Source organism: Muscardinus avellanarius (genome assembly GCF_963383645.1).
Source record: "Muscardinus avellanarius genome assembly, chromosome: 2".
NCBI classification, from domain to species: Eukaryota; Metazoa; Chordata; class Mammalia; order Rodentia; family Gliridae; genus Muscardinus; species Muscardinus avellanarius.
The window spans coordinates 120,115,035-120,137,357 of record NC_137787.1 but is presented as its reverse complement, the minus strand read 5'-3'; the positions used below and the strand labels follow the sequence as shown (position 1 = coordinate 120,137,357).

The window sequence follows — 22,323 nt, the reverse complement described above, 5'->3', positions numbered from 1 at the left end:
GAAGGGAATTTACTGGTAGGTATCAGACACTGAACTCACAACTCTTCCCACCTGAAGAAATTCAGGTCTCAGCATTCAATTTAGCAGCAGCTTTAAGTATTAGAGATTGAACTCAAGAGCATTCAGCCTTCAAACTCCACCCCAGCCCAGTTTTTAAATTTATTTTGAAACAGGGTCTCACCAAGTTGTGGAGAGCCTAAGTAGCTGAGGCTGGCCAAGAACTATGATCATCCTGTCTCAGCCTCTCAGATACTGGGATTACAAGTGTGCCCCACCATTCCCAGCTTTTATTTTTTATTTTGAAAACAAGGTTTTGCTTAATTTCTAAGGGCCTCACTAAATTGCTGAGGCTGGCCTGTACACTGCATTCCTCCTGTCTGTCTCCCAAGTAATGAGATTATAGGTGTATAGCACCGCCTTGCTGCTTTTTGATATTTCTAAAAGTAGCAAAATTCACACATATCCCCTTCTGCCACTTCAGTTCTTCTGTGCTCGAACCGTCTGGAGTTCTGGAGAGCTTAGCTGCCTCCTGCAGTTATAGCACCTGAAGACTTGCCTCCTCCGCCTCCTCCTGAGGCCACGTTATCTACTGGCCTCCAGAATGGCAGAAGTCTGCCTTGAGGTTAGCCATTCTATTATGATTATGTGAATTTTCTGTCTTGCCTAATTTTTTTGTTTTGTTTCGTAATACTGGAGTTTGAACCCAGTAATGCCAGGGGCATTCTAACTCTGAGCTACACCCCAACCCTTTTTTAAGTTTTTTGTTTGGAAACAAGGTCTCACTAAGTTGTGGAAGCTTACCTTAAACCTGTGATAAATAAAATCATGATATGTAAAGCACATAAAGTATTAATACTGTTATTTTCCCTAGCCGAAGACATTTAGCAATCATATATATTTTGTTACATTTGGATATTTAGGAGTAAAAATTTGGTACCATTATAATATCAGATTGCAGATTCTTAGAAACCGGTACTAGAGTATTATAATTTATATACTTTTGTTTAATATAGTATTTAATACAGCTTAGTAAATACATTTCATTACTGTATAGTTTATATACCAAAAACTACTTTTTAAATTACATAAACAGCACATTGAAAATTAAGGGAAATAAAAACTAGAAAAGAACAGATGGAGCCAGGCGTGGTGACACACGCTTTTAATCCCAGTACTTGGGAGGCTGAGACTTGAGGTTCACAGGTTTGAAGCCAGCCTGGGGAGGCGAGGCTATAACTTAGTGAGACCCTGTTTCAAAATAAGAAAATTCGATTGGGGGTATAACTTGGAGGTAGAATGTCTCTTCCATCCCCAGTACAAAACAAAAAAGAGTAAGCGGAATAGTTTTCTACTATTATGAATTAGAATCAATTGCCTTAGTCCATTTATTTTATATACTAAAATGTTTTCCCCCCTTTATTGTGGAAACTCAAAGATATACAGAAGTGGAATGACTAGCTGATTTCCATAGCTGTGAGTTCACAGGTAGTCTTGTTTCATGTATACTTTGCCAAACCCAGAGCATTTTTAAAACTTTTTTTGTGGTGCTGGGGATGGAACTCAGGGCTTTCCACCTCTGGGCTATACTCCCAGACCTATTTTATACTTTATTTGGAAACAGGATCTCACTAAGTTGCTGAGAGCCTCACTAAGTAGCTGAGGTTGGTTTCGCACCTGTGTGATCCTCCTGTCTCAGCCTCCCAGGTACTGGGATTTCAGGCAAGCACCACCATGCCTGCTACCCCAGAGTATTTTGAAGTAAATTTTATCCATAAATATTTCAGTTTGTTTTTCTAAAGGATAATCAGGCTCTCTGGGTGTGGTGGTGCACGCAGTGTAGTCCGGAGGTAGAAGGGTTTCATTCCCAGTACCCCCTCCCCCCCCAAAATCAGGCTCCAGGTATGGCCATATATGCCTGTAATTCTAGTACTTGGGAGGCTGAAACAGGGATATCAGGTTCTATGCCAGCCTCAGTAACTTGGGTGAAACCCATTTCAAAATTAAAAATAAAGTCGGGCGTGGTGGTGCACGCTTGTAATCCCAGCATTCCCAGCATTTGGGAGGCTGAGACTGGAGGATTTCAGTTCGTGGACAGACTCAGCTACTTAGGCCCTCTGCAACTCAGTGAGACCCGGTTTCAAAATAAAGAATAAAAAATAGGGCAGGGGGTGTAGCTCAGAGGTTAAATGCCCCTGGGTTCCATCCCCAAACTTGCAAAAAAAAAAAAAAAATTAAAAATAGAGCCGGACCTGGTAGAGCATGCTTGTAATCCCAGTACTTTGGAGGCTGAGATAGGAGGATCTCAGGTTTTCAGCCAGCCTCAGCTACTTAGGGAGGCCCTCCACAGTTAGTCAGATCCTATTTCTTTCTTTCCTTTTTTTTTTTTTTAGGGCAAGCTACACCCCCTGCCCTATTTTTTATTCTTTTATTTTGAAACAGAGTCTCACTAAATTGTGGAGGGTCTCACTAAGTAGCTGAGGCTTTCCGTGAAACGCTGTCCTCCAGTCTCAGCCTCCCAAACACTGGGATTACAAGCATGCGTCACCATGCCCGGTTTAGTCAGATCCTATTTCAAAATAAAGAGTGAAAAATTGGGCTTGGGTTGTAGCTCGGAGGTAGAATAGAATGCTTCTGGATTCAACGCTCAATACCGCAAAAACAAAGAAATAAAATTGTAAAAATAAAAAGGGCTCAGATTTAGCAAAGAGATAGAACACCCCTTCAATCCCCAGTATGAGAGAGAGGAAAAAAAAAAAAAAAAAAGGATAATCAGGCCTTCATTTTTCAGTATGGCCAGATATCTGGCATCCAGTGAATATATTACATGAAAACAGGTGCTTCCTAAGAAAATAGACTCAGTGTTAATAATGTTTAGTATTCATTTCACTAATTTTTTTTTTTTTTTTTTTTTTGGTCCTTTTTAAAATGCAAGCTTCCCTTACTTTTGGTTTTTCTTTCCCTGCACCTCCACAAGGGGGCAGATGAAGAGAGAAAAGAAGTTTTAGCTAAACTAAGTTGGGTTTCACTTTTTAATTCATTGAGTTAACAGAGCTGCAGGCATTTGTGGGGAGACGTCACAAATGAGCATTGCTTTCTCGGCATACAACTCAGTGCCTCCTTACTCTTCAAAGACAAATGTCTTTCACATGCTTTCTTAAAAAGAGGGCAAACGGTCTCCTTTTTAGAAATAGTCTCCAAAGCATTGTCAACTTTTAATTTTCTCTGTAAATAATCATTTCTCTCTCAGAATAATGCTTTGCGCTGTCACGAAATGACAACATTGGAATGTCTATCTAATTGTTGCCAGCTGGGGTTTTAAGATTTCTTTCCAGGTGATGTGGCATTGCCCCCGCCAGGTCGCTTGGATTGTGCCCTTAAGTGGCTCTCCACTTCTCACCGCCTCAGTGCTGTGACTGTGTCACTGTTGAAGTATATTCATAAACACCTACAAACATTACACACATAGATGGTGGTTACTTTATTTGCAGCAGAACACTTCTTCCATTTGAAGCATGTTTGTTTTTGAACATCTGATTACCCTGTAAATGGCTTTTTAGTTAGTGGAAAGTTAATTTATTATGTGGTACTTGGGACTGAACCCAGAGACTTTCTAACTTTTAGCTACACCCCAGTCCGATTTTTAAATTTCTTATTTGGAAACAATGTCTTGCTAGGTTGATGAGTCTCACTACTTGCTGAGGCTGTCCTCGAACCTGCGATCCTCCTGTCTAAGCCTCCCAAGTACTGGGATTATAGGAGTGCGCTACCACCACGCCTGGTAGTTGGTGGGAAATTTAAATGAGCATCTGTAAAGTTTTATGTCAGCTGATTAGTTCTTTGTAATGGGCTTTTTTATACTCTGGTCTGGGAGTTTAATTTCTTCTGGATGGCTCCTGTTATATTTAGGGTCTATTTGCATTTTAGACAAAGTAAGAATGCTATTGTTGTTGACCTTGACACCAGATTACTGGGCAGACATTATATTGCCATGTTTGAATCCTCACAAAACGTGCTGCTGAAGCCCACGGAGGCCTGGCGGGAAGCGCTTCTGGACCGCAGAGTCATGGAGCTGTTCTTCACAGTAAGAGCAAGGGCTGGGAAAGGAGGGGTGCCCTTATTATGTTTTTTAGAAGCAACATAGGACAGCTGCTCTTTTCTCTTGCAGCCTTCTTTTCCATCATATGTGTGTTTAAATAGAAACTATAAAAAGGTTTTTACTCGTTTACAGAAAATACTGTGTAGCTATAGAGAGTTTAGTACCTTGGAACTTCCCCGGACCCCCTTACAGTCTTAAAAGTTGACAGCCCCAAAGAGCTTCTGTTCATGTGGTTATAGCTATAATTTATCCTATTAAAAATCCAGGCTGAGAACTTAAAAATAATTTAATTCTTTTTTTGTGTGTGGTACTGGGAATTGAGCCCTGGGGCATTCTACCTCTGAGTGACACCTCCAGCCCTATTTTATTTTGAAACAGGGTTTTGCTAGGCTGATGAGAGTCTCATAGCTGAGGCTGTCCTCAGACCTCCTAAGTACTAGGATTAAAGGTGTGCACCATCATTTCAAGCTTGTTAATTCATTAAAATTTTCTTTTTAATTTTTTATCTTTTTGGTGGTACTGGGGTTCCTGGAAGCCCTTCTACCTCCGGGCTACACTCCCAGACCTATTTTTACATTTTTATTTGGAAACAGGGTCTCCTAAGCCAGCGTATGCGGCTGGCTTCGAACCTGCGCGATCCTCCTGTCTCTGTCTCCCAAGTGCGGGGATTACAAGCGTGCGCCACCATGCCTGGCCGTTAATTCAATTTTTAAACAATAAGAAACCTTTATATACTAAAGAAATGGTAAATAACGCTTTAAGGAACAAATAGTCATATTTTTTAAATGAAAATATTATTGAGAACAGTGCTTTTTTACTTTTTTTGTTTTATATTTCTGTAAGTCTAATATCAGGCTTAATAGAAGACAGATTCCCCTCTCTCCTTTGAATTCAGTTGGAATCTCTTCCTGAGTGGCCTTGGGAAGACTCACTGGGATGCCTGTGTGACAGTGAGAATGGACAGGGCAAATACGAGCTGGACAAGGCTGAGACAAGAGGATCACAGATTCAAGACCAGCCTAATCAACTTAGCAAGACTGCAACCTAGAGAAATCTTGTTTCAGAACAAAAAATAAAAAGGGGTGGGGTGTAGCTTGGAAGTAGAATGCCTCTAGGTTTAATCCTTAGCACTGCTTAAAAAAAAAAAAGATACTATGTTAGTATGAAAACCATTTTATCCTCACTGATAGGGTCTTAGGAACTTGTAGGGATTTCTGATCCACATGCTAGGAAGTGCTGTTTGTTTGTTTGTTTGTTTGTGGTACTGGGGATAGAACCCAGGGACATTCTGCCTCCCAGGTTAAACCCCCAGCTCTTCCTCCTCCTCCTCCTCCTCTTCCTCCTCCTCCTCCTCCTCCTCCTCCTCCTCCTCTTCCTTGTGGGTCTGGGGATGAAACCCAGAGGCATTCAACCTCCGAGCTATACTCTCTGCCCAATTTTTTATTCTTTATTTTGAAACCGGGTCTCACTAAGTTGCGGAGGGCCTCACTAAGTAGCTGAGGCTGTCTGCGAACCCAGTTCTATCTCAGCCTCCCAAATGCTCGCATTACAAGCATGTACCACCATGCCGGGCTGGGAAGTGCTGTTTTTGAGTAGTGTACATTTTACGAGACCCGGGTTGAGTTATATTTTGGGGGGGGGTGTCTGGGGATGGAACCCAGAGGCATTTGACCTCAGCTACACCCTCTGCCTTTTTTTTTTCTTCATTTTTTTATTTTTTGGGGGGTACTGGAGGTGGAACCCAGAGGCTTTCTACCTCTGGGCTATACTCCCAGACCTATTTTATATTTTATTTGGAAACAGGGTCTCACTAAGTAGCCTAGGCTGTCCACGAACCACGATCCCTCCGGTCTCAGCCTCCTGAATGCTGGGATTACAAGTATGTTCCACCGCGCTCGGCTTAGTTAGTATTATTTAATAGCAATTTATTTCACGTATAACTTTAAACCTATTTATTATCGACTATAAGAAGTAAGCAGTGTATTTTCACATTTGCCAATAGGATTACCCCATAGATTCAAAACAGTGTTTGTGTATCTATGTGTGTGTTGGATGTTTGTACCTATAGGATGAGCACACTAGGTAGAATGACTGGGACAGAAGTCCACATAAAGACTAATGAAAAAGAAAAGAAAGTGCTTTGCTTCAGCAACTAAAGTTTAAAACTCTGCTTGCCTGGCTCATTCTACAGGAATTGTTTTGATAAAAATCCAACCTTGATTCTTGTATACTTCACTCATCCCACAGGAGTTGTTTTTGATAGAAATCCAACTTCGGTTTTTTGTATTCTTCACTGAAGCAGTTTTGGAAAGGTGCACACTGGGTAGCAGGGCTGGAAGTGCCCCCAGCACATATGAGTAGCTGTGGAGACAAGCCAGACAGCTGTTCTGTGAACTTGAGCTGCTGCATGCAGGCTTTAGCTGGGAAGTTAACCCTTTTTACTTCATTTTATCGCGCGCGCGTGCGTGTGTGTGTGTGTGTGTGTGTGTGTGTGTGTGTGTAGCGAGTTATTAATTTAAATAGCTCACAAACAATATAGTTTTGTGATTTGTTACCAAAATAATAGTAGCTCATCTTTGTATTTTCATTCCCCTTTTTGTTAAACTGTTTCACTTAAGTGAATTCAGTGCCTAACTTAAAGTACTTTTCCACTGGATAGCACTGTTGTGCTAGATTTTTGTAGACACATGAATGTATTACCTGGGATTATACCTTCAGTATGTTGATCATATCTGAAGTCTGAAATATTTTTGCATTCTGCTCTTTAAAAGCTTAGTAACTTTTTTTGTGTGTGTGGGTCTGGGAATGGAACTCAGGGGCATTCTATCTCCGAGCTACACCCCTTGGCCCAATTTTTATTCTTTATTTTGAAACAGGGTCTCACCAAGTTGCAGAGGGCCTCACTAAGTAGCTGAGCCTCCAGAATGCTGGGATTACAAGTGTGCATCACCACGCCCAGCTTGCTTAGTAACTTCTTGACAATTCTTTTCTCCATAAGGTCTTTTAAAAAGCCAGTCTTCAGTTTTCTTTCTCCTTTTTGACTGATTCTTCTGAATTGTGTACTACTAGTCTCTTCTTTCTTGGCTCATGGTATAAATGCTGGTGATCTTAGTTCTCTGCTTTGCTGACTGCATACACTTTCTTGGGGCTCTCTCTTCCACATGTGGTACTCCAGGCACTGCCTCTCTGTTGGCTACTAAATATGTGTTCAGCACAGGCCACTGTAGATTTTCAGAGCTGCAGAATCCTAGCGCTTACTGGATATTTCAATTTGGACAGCCCGTAGACATTGAACAATCAATGTGTCCCAGTAAAATTTTTTATTTTACTAACATGGTGTTGCTTTATTGTCTTGAGGAGCAGCCTTGCCATTTATCACCCCAGAGGACCTGCTGTCCCTTATCCCCTCTGCCTCTTTTCCATATTTAGGCTATGAATTCAGTTTTTAGTTTCATAATACAATTTCTATAGAACTACATGTGTGTGGCAGAGGAACCCTTGTAGTTCTGACCTTGGAAGAAGGACAAGAATGTATATCATATAAGAATCATTTAAAGCCGGGCATGGTGGTGTATGCTTGTAATCCTAGCATTCGGGAGACTGAGACTGGATGATCGCAGTTCGCAGACAGCCTTAGCTACTTAGTGAGGCTCTTTGCAACTGAGACCCTGTTTCAAAATAAAGAATAAAAAAATAGGGCTGGGGTGTTGCTCTTAGGTAGAGTGCCCCTGGGTTCCATTCCCAGTAATGCAAACAAAGCAAAACAAATAAAAAATTATTTAAGCCAGGCGTGGTTGCCCACATTTGTAATCCCAGCATTTGGGGAGGCTGAGACAGGAGGATTGTGGTTCAAAGACAGCCTCTGCTCCTACTTAGTGAGGTCCTTTGCAACTCAGTGAGACCCTGTTTCAAAATAAAGGATAAAAAATAGGTCTGGGGGATGTAGCTTGGAGGTAGAATGCCTCTGGGCTCCATCCTTTGTTCCCCGCACACAAAAAATCGTATAAGTTTTATGTGGTTCATATTTTAGGGAACATAAATTAAACTTGCATAATATAGGCAGGCCCCAAGAATAGCTATTTCTTTCTTTTTTTTTTTTTTTTCTTCAGTACTGAGGAAGGAACCCAGGGGCATTCTACCTCTCTGAGCTACATCCCCAGCCCTAATTTTTTATTCTTTATTTTAAAACAGAGTCTCACTAAGTAGCTGAGACTGTCCATGAACTTTGATCCTCCTGTCTCAGTTCCCCAAATGCTGGGCTTAAAAGTGTGTGCCACCATACCTGGTTTTCTTTTTCATTTTAGTGGTACTAGGGCTGGAACCCGGAGGCTTTCTACCTCTGGGCTATACTCCCAGACCCTTTTTTTTTAAATATTTTATTTGGAAACAGGGTCTCGCTAAGTTGTAGAAAGCCTCACTAAGTAGCCGAGGCAGGCTTCGAACCCATGCGATCCTCCTGTCTCAGCTTCCCAAGCACAGGGATTACAAGCGTGCGCCACCACACCCAGTGGTTTTCTTTTTCTTTTTAAATAAAATAAAATTTTGTTGTATTTGACCTTGCCAGCATTATTTGTTTCACTGCACCTTCTTTTTTTGTTTTTTTGGTTTTTTTTTTCAGTCAGCACTTTCAGACCAGTGAGGAACAGCCCTCCCTTCTGCTTCCCAGGGGTGGGGGGATACCATGAGAGGCTCTTTCTCTCCCAGGCGGCTGGGAATCCATTAGAGTGTCTCCCTGAATATCATACTTCAATGCTATTTAGGTTCCAAGGCATGAGCAAATGTAGTGTTTTTGTTTGTTTTTATGATACTGGGGATTGAACCCAGGTGTATTCTACCTCAGAGCTACACCCCTACCTCGAATATTATTCCTTATTTTGAAAAGGGGTCTCATGAAGTTGGGGAGGGCCTCATTAAGTATCTGAGGACCTGCAGTCCTATCTCATCCTCTCAGGTATTGGGATTACAAGCGTGGAACACCACACCTGGCTAATTACAGTTTTTATTTTATTTTATTTATTTTTTATTTTTTTGGTCGTACTGGGGTTCCTGGAAGCCCTTCTACACTCCCAGACCTATTTTATATATATTTTTAAATTTGGAAACAGGGTCTCTTAAGCCAGCGAGGCTGGCTCCGAACCAGCGGAATCCTGTCTCCGCCTCCCAAGCGCGGGGATTACAAGTGTGCGCCACCACGCCCGGCTAATTATGGTTTTTAGATTAAAAGTTTTTATGTTCAACATTTCACAAGCCAGAGAGTGTACATATATGAATTTGTGTATTTTTCTTTTAGTTTACTATATAGAACATTAAATATGGTGGAATATACCTTGAAAAATGGGGGTTCTAAACTGGGGATTACTGAATTATTTCTGTACTGGATCAAATCCTGAATATTTGAAGCTCTGTATGTTCTGTGGTAATACTCAATTCTGCCATTGCAGTGCGAACACAGTCCCAGACACTGCACAAATGAATGTGGCCCATGTTCCATCCAAGTTTTATTGATGATCATTAAAATGTGAATTTTGTAACATTTAAACAGCTCAAAAAAGTAGATTTGTCTTTTTTTTCCTACCATGTAAATATGAAAAAATCCATCCTTCCTTCCTTCCTTCCTTCCTTTTCTTTTTTATTTATTTATTTACTTACTTATTTATTAATTAATTTTGTGGTCCCGGGGATGGAACCCAGGGGCATTCTACCTCCGGGCATTCTACACCCCTAGCCCTATTTTTATTCTTTATTTTGAAACAGGGTCTCACTGAGTTGCAAAGTACTTCACTAAGTAGCTGAGGTTGTTCATGAACCATGATCCTCCTTTCTTAGACTCCTGATTGCTGGGATTACTAGTGTGTGCCACCATGCTCAGCTGAAAAAAACATTCTTAGCCCACAATTATACAAAAACAGAAAGCCTAGATTTGGCTGGTGAACTACAGTTTTCCGACCCCTATTCTGGTTCAAAGTGTAATCTTTATAAGCATGTCAGTAGATTAATTAGGCTTGTGAATTGTAGAGCTATTTATAGTGTTTCCAGTTTCTTTACTAGAACCTTAAGAAGCTTAGAGATTAAGGATTAGTGGTCCCAATTAAGATGTACAACTACAATGCACCAATAAAAAAAAAAAGGATTAAGGATTAGTGGAATCAGTCAGTGAACAATGAGTTGTGCTCTCTGTGTCCAGGCAGTGTACCAGTGAACATTTATTTATTTATATTTTTATTTATTTATTTTTGTGGTACTGAGGATGGAACCCAGGGTTTTTCTACCTCTGGGCTTCACTCCCAGACCTATTTTATATTTTATTTGGAAGCAGGGTCTCAGTAAGTTGCTGAGAGCCTCACTAAGTAGCTGAGGCTGGCTTTGAACGTGCACGATCCTCCTGTCTCCACTTCTCAAGTACTGGAATTACAAGGGTGTGCCACCACGCTGGGCACCAGTGAATATTTAAAAGAAACATTCGGACCACATTGATTTGCAGAGTTAATGTGACCATAACCTGAAATAGAGAATAAATGTTCAACATTGTGCAATATTTTCAAAGTTGGGAGTATAGGAAAGAGAAGGGCTAGAACACTTAACTGTTTGTGGAAAGTAGAAAATGGTCACAATAAATATTGGGTGGATTAAGATGAGTAATTGCTATTTAATTTTTCACTATTTTTTGTTATATAATTTTTTTGGTTTTTTCCAGATGGTGCTATTTATTTATTTTTTTTAATTTAATTTTTTAGGATTTATATACAATTTAAAGAATATTTTCCTTAAAATTTCTAGTATTAATTAAGGCAATCCTGGGGGAATCATTGAAAGCATAGGCTTTTATGTTGGTTGGATAAGTGATAGAGTGTCTTGGGACTAAGGCAGTGTAGTGTTTTCAAGGCACGCAACTGTTGATTTGCACTCAGGGAGCAACATCTATATGCTCTGACTGAGCTTGTCTGCTAACTTTAGCAAGGAGTGGCGGTGAGGCATAGCTGACATAGTACAGATGACTTTGGTTGCTGCTGTTTTTAGAAGAGGCAGTATGTCTGACTGGCTGGCATCTGTTTTCTCTCTTTGTCATAACATGCTGGAGACAGTTCAGTTTTCAATATGTAGGTAGCCTTCAGTTAAAAATCAATTGATATGTTCAAAATGACAGTCTATAATGTCAACTGGACTGAGGGGCAGTTTTCAAATTTAGTTTAATTTAGGAATTAATTTTCTAGAAATAACCAGGTACCGTGAATTGCTCTCTTACCTTATTCGGCATGATAGACACGTGACCCTTACAAAAGAAGAATTTATTTTTATGGATTAGTATTTCTTTCTAACAGGTACATCGAAAAATCAGAGAAGATTCTGATATGGCACAAGATTCTTTGCAGTGCCTTGCCCAATTAGCGTCTCTTCACGGACCCATCTTCCCAGACGAAGGAGCACAAGTTGATTACCTAGCACACTTCATCGAGGGATTACTCAGTACTATTAACGGGTAGGTAGATTTGCCCTTTGTAGCTGATAAGGGGGCTTCCTGAGTTTTTTTCTTTGTGTTTAACACTGGAGTTAAAGAAACAAGTAATATATATTTTTTTCCTGTGGTACACTTTGAAGTAAAGCTGTGTGGCTGATTTTAAATGAACATATAGAAGCAGACTGTTAAACGTGAATAGATGGTAATATTTGTGCATTTGGAAGTGAGTTGTGGCTTTTCTCCTGCTGCCACTTGCTCCATCATCATTCCTTTGTTTGTAGAATTGAAATAGAAGATTCCGAAGCGGTGGGGATCTCCAGCATCATCAGCAACCTGATCACTGTGTTCCCGAGGAACGTCTTGACAGCCATTCCCAGCGAGCTTTTCTCCTCCTTCGTGAATTGCCTCACTCACCTCACTTGCTCCTTTGGACGCAGCGCTGCTTTGGAAGAGGTGGTGAGTGTGCTCCTCCAAGATCGTGTCTGTGCTGTCTGAGGACGCTCGTGCTGCCCTCGGGCCCTTCAAGGAAGCACTAGTAACTTTTTAAAATTAGGATTTTGCTCATGTGTACATTTAGTTGGCAACATGTGTTTGGAAACATGACCTTTAAAATTTTGCAGCTCCAAATCACTTTAGGAGATGAAATTATTAGTCTTAAGACTTTAGTTTTGAGGTAATTAGAATAAGATGTTTCTTTTAGAAATAATTTCATTTAAAGCCTGCTTTAGCAACATTCAAGTTTATTAGGGTACTGATATATGTGATATGATTGTGTGTAATTTTATACATGTGGTTATTTGATATTTTTTATTTTGGACTACTTTGGAAATTATTTAAGCATAATTCAGCCCAAATCTCTTTGTAGCCATGTTTCTTTTGATTAATGTGCTCTTTAATTTTTTTTGGTAGTAAGGTTTAATTGTGTGTGTGTGTGTGTGTGTGTGTGTGTGTTTTGGTGGTACTGGGGTGGAACCCAGGGGCTTTCTACCTCCGGGCTATACTCCCAGACCTATTTTATATTTTATTTGGAAACAGGGTCTCACTAAGTTGCTAAGAGTCTCACTAAGTAGCTGAGGCTGGCTTAGAACCTGTGCGATCCTCCTGTCTCAGTCTCCCAAGCATGGGGATTACAAGCGTGCGCCACCACACCGGCCTAATAGTATATTTTGATTGACTGTCACTTGCATTCAAATTAAAGCTAATTATGATACTATTGATGGTTTTTGGTACAGATTTTCAGATGTGTACTTTCTAAATTTGTAATTAAGTTTAGAAAACATAGTTAAAAATTGTAGAGACATGGCTGCTTTTCTAAGTTATTGTGAAAATTATGGAAATAATTGATTTTTCCTACAGTTTTTTTTCTTTTTTCTTTTGCGATACTGGGGATTGAACAGACCTCAGAGCCACACCTCCAGATTATTTATTTATTTATTTATTTATTTATTTATTTATTTATTTATTTTGGTGGTACTGGGGTTCCTGGAAGCCTTTCTACCTCCGGGCTATACTCCCAGACCTATTTTTTTAGGTTTTTTATTTGGAAACAGGGTCTCTTAAGCCCTTGTGGCTGACTTCGAACCTGCGCAATCCTCCTGTCTCTGCCTCCCAAGCGTGGAGATTACAAGCGTGCGCCACCACGTCCGGGTCTATCTTTTATTTTTTATTTTGAAACAGGTTCTCACTAAGTTGTGGAGGGCTTCAGTAAGTAGCTAAGGCTGGAGGTGAACCTGCAATCCTCTTGTTTCAGCCTCTCAAGTACTGGGATTACAAGCATGTGCCACCATACCTGGCTTACAAAGTAGCTTTAAAATTGTTGAATCTAATTTTTCCTTTTATGAATCAAAATGTGGCTTCTTTAAGAAGATTGTAAGTAAAAATAATAGTTGTAGGTATTTGTGGGAATTTCATGTTATATCCTGACTTGTTTTGGCGGGGTCTGGCAAACGTGTCCATTTTTTTGTTTTCCTTTAGAGGCATTCAGAGAATCAAGAACTTCAAAACAAGTCTGTTTATGTAACTTGGCACCTTACTGATTTGATAAGAGGAAAGGAGTTGTTTAGGCAGGGATTTATTTGATGGAAAAATGTAAGTAGTAGAGGAATAGATTTAAAGGCATTGTTTGTTGAACATGATTCTTAGGAGTGTCATTTATGTTCTAAATATGAAAGCCCATGGAAAATTTTAAGTACTTAATCTTTATCCAGACTCATTTCAGATGATCCCAGGTTGTGAACCGCTCAAGTTTCATTGACCATGGCTCATTGTACTTTCCCTTTCCGCCTTGGTTTGTTTATTTGCTCCTCTATGCCAGATGGATTAAAGATTTAGCATGTTGGTCACATATTTAGAAACACAGCTACCTTTTAGTTTCTGTTGGTGGATTAAGAGCAGTACTAACATTTTAGGTCATTGCTGGAAGGTACATGACATTTTCAGTTTCCAAATTTCATGAGCAGAATTTCTTTTGACAAGGGCCTGGCAGGTTGACAGTGTTCTGTTCAGGTTTGATGTGGGAGTGTTGGAATATAAGATGGCCTAGACTTTCAAAGTAGACACACTGTGTGCTTTCTTCACAAGAAGGCAGCTCTAGCAATGATGTGTGTAGTAAGTAGATTTCATTTAAGAAAAGTTGTATTTCTCTTAATCTTTTAATAAATTTCCTTTAATTGATTTAAGAGTTATTTTTAAAAATAATTGTTTGCTTGTTAAAGGACTGAGGGAAATAGTTTGTCTAAAGCTTCACATTAATCATAGGAGCCACACTGGGGTAGACTGAAGCTGAAGGTTGAGGGGCAGCTTCTGACAGTGACTTGCTTGAAGACAAAGCAGATCCACTCATGGTCACTTTGACCTCGGTTTTATAAAATCTTGTGCAACCTGAGTAATGTGCATCTACCACCACAAATTTGTGAACAAATCCAGTCAAAGCAGATTGAACCTTAGGGCACAGTGACAGCTTTCATTTTCTTGGTCACCCAGTGGTCTCAGTACTTGTTTCTAGTACATAGTTGTTACTTTGATATGGAAAAGTGTGTAAATAAATGATCTTTTTAGGAAAGTTTGAAAATTGAGGCACTTAAAGCAGTTGGGAGCCTGCATGGTATGGAAAGATGGAGAGCTTTGGAAGAAGACAGTGCAGTTGTAGCCTGCATGCTCGTGGAATGCAGGAGCTGGGGCAGGCTGCTTTACCTTTTTTGGGTATGGTTCCTTATTGGTAAGGTCAGGATAATACTTCCTTTTGATGTTTTATGGTGTGGATCAGCTATGTGAATGTGCTTGTGTAATGCACACAGTAAAATGTATAAGTGTGTGTGTGTGTGTGTGTGTGTGTGTGTGTGTGTCCTATCTATAGAATTCTACTAACAGCTGCAATACTTGTCTACTAAGTCAATTTCTCGGGGAATTTGAGAAGCTAAGAGCTGTCAGCTGCATAAGTACTCTAAAGTTAAATTAATTTTGTGCTTTAAGGACCTGCTGGAGAAAAATATATAACGAGATAATGGCTTAAATTCAAAGACTTTAACCGGGCATAGTGGCGCACGCTTGTAATCCTCATGCTTGGGAGGCAGAGACAGGAAGATAGCGCAGGTTCGAAGCCAGCCGTGCTGGTTTAAGAGACCCTGTTTCCAAATAAAAATATAAAAAAATAGGTCTGGGAGTGTAACCCGAAGGTAGAAGGGCTTCCAGGAACCCCAGTACCACACACACACACAAAATATCCGAAGACTTTTTTTGTGTGTGTGGTACTGGGGTTTGAACCCAGGGGCATCCTACCTCCGATCTACACCTCTGCCCATCTTTTTATTCTTTAGTTTGAAACAGGGTCTCACTAAGTTGCAAAGGGCCTCACTAAGTAGCTACAGCTGTCTGTGAACGTGGATCCTCCTGTCTCAGCCCCCCAAATGCTGGGATTACAATCATATGCCACCACGCCCAGCTTCCTACTTTTTAGTCTAGCTATTTATTTATTTATTCATTAATTCATTTATTTACTTATTGCGGTACTGAGGATGGAACCCAGGGGGATTCTGCCTCCGAGCTACACTCCCAGCCCTATTTTTAATTTTGAAATAGGGTCTCACTCAGTTGCAAAGGGCCTCACCAAGTAGCCAAGGCTGTCTGCGAGCCACGATCCTCCTGTCTTAGCCTCCCAAATGCTGGGATTAAAGTGTGCACTACCACGCCTGGCTCTTTATTTTTTTTTTATTTTAATTTTTTTTGGTGGTACTGTGGTTCCTGGAAATCCTTCTACCTCTGGGCTATACTTCCAGACCTATTTTTACATTTTTATTTGGAAACAGGGTCTCCTAAGCCAGTGTGCACGGCTGACTTCGAACCTACGCGATCCTCCTGTCTCTGCCTCTCAAGCACGGGGATTACAAGCGTGCGCCACCACGCCCAGCTCTGGCTCTTTTTATTTTTGAAACAGGCTCTTACTGAGTTGCGAGGGGCCTCTCTAAGTAGCTGAAACCGTCCACAAACTGGTATCCTCCGGTTTCCACCTCCCAAATGCTGGGATTACAAGCGTGCTTCACTATTCCCGGCTTTATTCTTTATTTTTAAACAGCATCTCACTAAGTTGCAGGGTGCCTCACTAAGCAGCTGAGGCTGTTGGAGAACCTGTGATCCTCCTGTCTCAGCCTCCCAAGTACTGGGATTATAAATTTGGACCACCACACCTGGCTTAAAAAAGTAATATGTTGCTACAGTCTTTGTGTGTGTGTGTGTGTGTGTGTGTGTGTGTGTGTGTGTGTGTGAGAGAGAGAGAGAGAGAGACAGACAGACAGACAGACAGACAGGTGATTGAAACCAGGGATGTTCTGCATCTCAGCTATACTCCCAACCCTTTTCCTTTTTTATTCTTTGAAAAAAGGTTTCACTAAGTTGCTGAGAGACTTGCTAGGTTGCTAAGGCTGGCCTTGAACCTTGGACCCTCCTGTCTCAGCCTCCCAAGTATTGGAATCCCAGGTCTGTGCCACTGTGCCTAGATTGATAGAGCCTTTTCTTCCTACAGTTAGGATTTTTTGTTTTTTCCTCATCTGTTATTCTTTCAAGTAAGTTTTTGTTTTATAACTCAATTCTACCAGTTGATTTTTTTTTTTTTATTACTTCTATAAACTGACACTACTAGTACACTTCCTGGCAAGCATTCTTTTTAGTGTATCCCAGCTTTTATGATCTCTGGTAGTTGAATTTGTTTTCACACTCAAGTTCTTATAAAGAATAATATCCAGCAGTCATAGTGGTATGCGCCTATAATCCTAGCACTTGGGAGGCTAAAACAGGAGGGTCATGGGTTTGAAGCTAGCTGGCCTCAGCAATTTAGCAAGATTTAATAAAATTAAAAATAAGGAAAAAGATCTGGAGGTTGAGCTCAGTGGTAGAATGCCCCTGGTTTAAATCCCTATTACTCACCCCAAATATACTTGGGCAACCTTAGGTTGGAAAAATAGAACCCATAGTTCAGTAAGGTTAAGGAATTTTTATTTATTTATTTTTTGGTGGTACTAGGGGTGGAACCCAGAGGCTTTCTACCTCTGAGCTATACTCCCAGACCTATTTTCAGCCTCCCAAGTGTGGGATTACAAGCATGCACCACCATACCTGGCCTTTTTTTTTTTTTTTTTTTTTTTTTTTAGGTACTGGAGATTAAATGCAGGGGCATTCTACCTATAAGCTACACACCCAGCCTTATTTTTAATTATTTATTTTGAAACAGGGTCTCACTAAGTTGAGGAGGGTCTGACAAAGTAGCTGAGGCTGGCTGTGAACCTGTGATCCTCTTGTTTCTGCCTCTTAAATACTGGGATTGCAAGTGTGTGACACCACTCCTGGCTTGGTTAGCCTTGATTTTGTAATCTTCCTGCTCCAGCCTTCTGAGTTGCTGGGACAGCAGGTGTGTGCTACTGTCCCTGGCAAATCATACTTTAAAAAATAAACTTATATTACCAGGTGTGGTGGCGCACGCTTGTAATCCCCACGGTTGGGAGGCAGAGACAGGAGAATCGCCCAGGTTTGAAGCCAGCCTCGCTGGCTTAAGAGACCCTGTTTCCAAATAAAAATATAAAAAAATAAGTGTCTGGGAGTGTAGCCTGGAGTTAGAAGGGTTTCCAGGAACCCCAGTACCACCAAAAAAATAACAAAATTTAAAAAATAAACTTATAGACATCGGGCTTGGTGGTGCACGCTTGTAATCCCCACTTGAAGGCAGAGACAGGAGGATTGTGCAGGTTCAAAGCCAGCCTTGCTGACTTAAGAAACCCCGTTTCCAAATAAAAATATAAAATAGGTCTGGGAGTGTAGCCCGGAGTTAGAAGTGTTCCATCCCCAGAACCACCAAAAAAAATAAATAAGTAAATAAATAAATAAATAAATAAATAAACTTATAGCCGGGCATGGTGGCACACGCTTGTAATCCCAGCATTTGGGAGGCTGAGACAGTTGGATTGTGGTTCGTGGATAGCCTCAACTACTTAGTGAGGCCCCTTTGCAATGCAGTGACACCCTGTTTCAAAATAAAGAATTAAAAAAAAAAAGTCAGGCTTGTGGTATAGCTAGTTGGTAGAATGCCTCTGGGTTCTATCCCCAATACTGCAAATAAATAATAAGTAAAAACTCATGTTATGTTGACATATGAAAATATTTGGGTGCTGACGATGTAGCTCAGTGGTGGAACATCATGCCTAGCATGATGTGAAGCCCTGGGTTCAATACCCAGCACCACCAAAATAATTTTTTTTTTTTTTTGGCAGTACTGGGGATTCAGAACATTCTACTTCTGAGCTATAACCTTAACCCCATTTTTTAGTCTTTATTTTGAAACAGGGTCTAAGTTGTGGAGGGCCTCACTACGTAGCTAAAGCTGACAGTGAACCTGCAATCATCCTGTCTCAGCCTCTGCAGTATTGAGATTACAAGCTTGTGTCACCATGCCCTGCAAAAAAAAAATAAAATAAAAATAACATGTATATACTGGGGGTGGAACCCAGGGGCTTTTCTACCTCTGGGCTATCCTCCCAGACCTAGTTTTATATTTTATTTGGAAACAGGGTCTCAATGAGTTGCTGAGAGCCTCACTAAGTAGCTGAGGCTGGCTTTGAACCTGTGTAATCCTCCTGTCTCAGCCTCCCAAGCGATGGGATTACAAGTGTGTGCCACCAAGCCCAGCCAGAAATAAAATAATTTTGATGACCAGCAAAAAGAGTCTTCCAATTCAGAAAAGGCCTAGAGCTGTCATGTTCCTTATTTGCTTTAGGTGGGAAAGGCTGCCTTGGAAAGGTCATACAAGATACCTACTCATCACCATAGTTCCATTGTTGTTAGGGATAGATTTGGAGTTGTTTACAGTATGATAACCAAATTTAGCTGGGTGAGGTGGTGCCCATATGTAAATGCCATTGCTTCGGAAGCTGATACAGAAGATCATTGGCTCGACCATCCTCATTAGTTTAGCAATACCCTCAGCAACTTAATAAGACCCTCTTTTAAAATATAAAATAAAATATGGTTGGGTATGTAGCTCAGAAGTAGAATGCCTTGGGTTCAATCCCTAGTACCACAAAAACAAATAATAAAATTATAATTACCCTACTATGATATTTATCTTGTACACTTTTACAATATCTGATAGATTTATACAGATAGAATTATAAAGACATATTTAGTTTCGTTTGTTTTTGTGTTGCTGGGTATTGAACACAGGGCCCAATACACGCTACACAAGAACTCTACCAGTGATCTATATCCCTAGCCCCAAGAGTATATTTGAGTGGAATTCTAGGTTCACAGTGAAAATACAGATTTTATATCTCCCACACCCATGTGCACACCCTCTTGGTCCCACACCAGAGCAATGAGGGTGGGTATAATCGCTGAACCTGCACTGACACACCATCACTACCCAAGGTCCCTTGTTTCCCTTGACACTCATTTGTGGTGCTGTAAGTTCTATGGATTTGGACACATGTACAATGACACATATCCATCATGACCATGTCATAAATAGTAGTGTTACTGAGCTGGGTGTGGTGGTGCGTGCTTGTAATCCTTGCACTTGGGAGGCTGAGACAGGAGGATCACACAGGTTTGAAGCCAGCCTCAGCTGTGAGGCTTTCAGCAACTTAGTGAGACCCTGTTTACAAATAAAATATAAAATAGGTCTGGGAGTATAGCTCTGAGGTAGAAAGCCTCTGGGTTCCACCCCCAGTACCACCAAAAAAAAAAGTGTTACTGCCTCAGACATCCAGAGTGCTCTGCCTGTTCACCCCACCCTCCCTTAGTTTTAGTGGCCACTGATCTTTTTATTTTCCCTGTGGTTTTGCCTTTTCCAGATGATGTTATATAGTTGGAATCATATAATGTTAGTTTTTTTTTTTTTTTTTTTGGTGGTGGTACTGGGGGTGGAACCCCACGCCTATGTTTTGTATTTTATTTGGAAACGGTCTTACTAAGTTGCTGAGAGCCTCACTAAGCTGCTGAGGCTGGCTTTGATGCCTGTCTCAGTGTCCCAAGTAATGAGATTACAAGTGTGTGCCACTGCGTCAGGATTCATAATGTTAGATTTTAATCTCTGAAATTCTACATGTGGTATGTCAGAAGGGAGGCTCATGAACTGAAAATTTTCTTTCCAAACCTTTACTTGATAGCATTTGCACAAAAAATTAATCACTATTTTGAGATTATACATTCGACATAATTACTAAAGCATAAACACAGGTGTTTTACTCTCTGGGTCTGGAGGGCTGCAAAGCCACTCCTTGGTGCACTTTGAAGTTAATTGTGGCCCTGGAGAGCAGTGCTGGTATCACATTGTGGTCACCTTCTCCACCTCCATGGCCAAGTGGTGGAGAGTGGGGTCAAGTAGCCCCATAAGCTCTAAGCCTCTTTCCAAAGCCTCCCTGGCAGCGGGCCTGACAATACCCTGGGCATGAGCACATAGTTCCCACTTGTCTCCTTAGTCATCTCTGTGCACGTGCTGCTGGCCTGGCTGCCGGGTTTTGGCCAGAGTGGCCATGGAGCAGGGCCAAGGCATTATGAAAAGGCATTAGGTTAGGTTACAGTTCTTATGATGAGATTGAAAGATCTAGTTGCCAATTGTCATCAGCCACGTTCCTCACACTTTGCCTCATGAGATGCTTCTGTTGGCATCCAGGAGGAGCCAGAAGATTTCTTAGGAGAGAGAGAGAGAGAGAGAGAGAGAGAGAGAGAGAGAGTGTGTGTGTGTGTGTGTGTGTGTGTGTGTGTGTGTATTTTTTTTAATTGTCTCCCTAGCCGGGCATGATGATACATGCTTATAATCTCAGTTCTTGGGAGGCTGAGACAGGAGGATCCAGGTTTGTGGCCAGCCTCAGCTACTAGTGTGGCCCTCTCAACTTCGTGAGACCCTGTTTCAAAATAAAAAGAACAAAAAAATAGGGCTAGGGATGTAGCTCAGAGGTAGAATGCCCCTGGGTTCAATCCCCAGTACTAAAAAAAATAAATTTAAAAAAAAAAGCATCTCCCTAGGTTAATGAGAGTCTTACTACTTGCTGATGCTGTCCTCAAATCTGCAATCCTCCTGTCTCAGCCTGGGATTACAAGCATGCGCCACCATGCCCAGCTTTGTTTTTATTTAAATTGATTTCCATTGAGTAGGAACTCTTACATTCTGTCCACAATCTGCTTTGTCTAATATCAGGGCTTTATACGAGGGATTATTATTTGTGTGTGTGTGTGTGTGTGTGTGTGTGTGTGTGTGTGTGTGTGTGTATGGAACCCAAGGGCATTCGACCTCCAAGCTACACCCTCTGCTCTATTTATTCTTTATTTTGAAACAGGGTCTCACTAAGTAGCTGAGGCTGTCCCCTAACTGCAATTAGATTTTTTTTTTATCTATCTATCATCTATCTTGGGAATTGAACCCAGGAGCATTCTACCCCTGGGCTGTACCCCAGCCCTATTTCATTTTTATTTGGAAACAGGGTCCCACCAAGTTGCTAAGAGCCTTACTCAGTTTTTGAGGCTTTCCTCAAATCTGCAGTTCTCCTGTCTCAGTTTTCCAAGTATGGATTATAGGCATACACCACCATGCCTGGCTAGGACTTTATATGTTAAAGATATCTACATTTTATTTAAATTTTTATGTCTGTGACTAATTAAACTATGATAGCATGTATTAGATATAGACTAAAAAACAAGGATATGTCTTAGAAAATGTCCTCCCCCTCTCTCTGGCCTTGTTAGACTCTGTAGGTCAGAGGATGCTATTCTTAAGCTCCTGTTATGATATGTTACCAGTCTGTTTATTTTGGCAAGATAAACTGCTAAGACTTAACAAATGATGGCTGAGAAGCACATGCTTTGTTAAGTATATACAGGCCACAGATGTTTCTGTGGAAGGAAAATATCTTATTCATCTGTCTTCCAGTCTTCAGCTCTCAGCATTTACTAGACTGTATTGAAGGAGTACACCCACCTCCCACTGTTAATCACAAAACAAGCACTGGGCCTGGGCTGCTTACCACGGTTTTCGATCATTTTATAAATATTCTGTCTTTCACTCTCAAAACCACTATCAAGGTTTTTATGATATCATATGTAACATATATGTAGCTTTAAAACATAATGAAATAGCTATGTGTGGACCCAGGACCCAACTCAAGCATTAGCAGTACTTGTTTGAGATTACCAGTGGGCTCTGTCTTGGTCTCCTCCCCCTGGCCTCCCCACTCTACCCCTGGTGCAAAGCTGACCACTGGTCTAAAGCTCATCATTTCCTTGCTTTAGATTT

The 22,323-nt window shown here is 40.8% G+C and overlaps 1 protein-coding gene across 4 annotated transcripts in view; it reads left to right on the top strand.

The window, feature by feature from the left end:
- Positions 1-22,323, top strand: part of XPO4 (exportin 4) — a gene marked incomplete at both ends in the record, with an annotated part of 141,254 nt that overhangs the window by 77,278 nt on the left and 41,653 nt on the right. For all 4 annotated transcript variants that reach the window (XM_080689166.1, XM_080689165.1, XM_080689164.1 and 1 more), the window contains 3 exons: positions 3,976-4,081; positions 11,416-11,573; positions 11,834-12,008. In XM_080689166.1, coding sequence (XP_080545292.1) covers positions 3,976-4,081; positions 11,416-11,573; positions 11,834-12,008 — 439 coding nt within the window. The remainder of the gene's footprint in view (positions 1-3,975; positions 4,082-11,415; positions 11,574-11,833; positions 12,009-22,323) is intronic.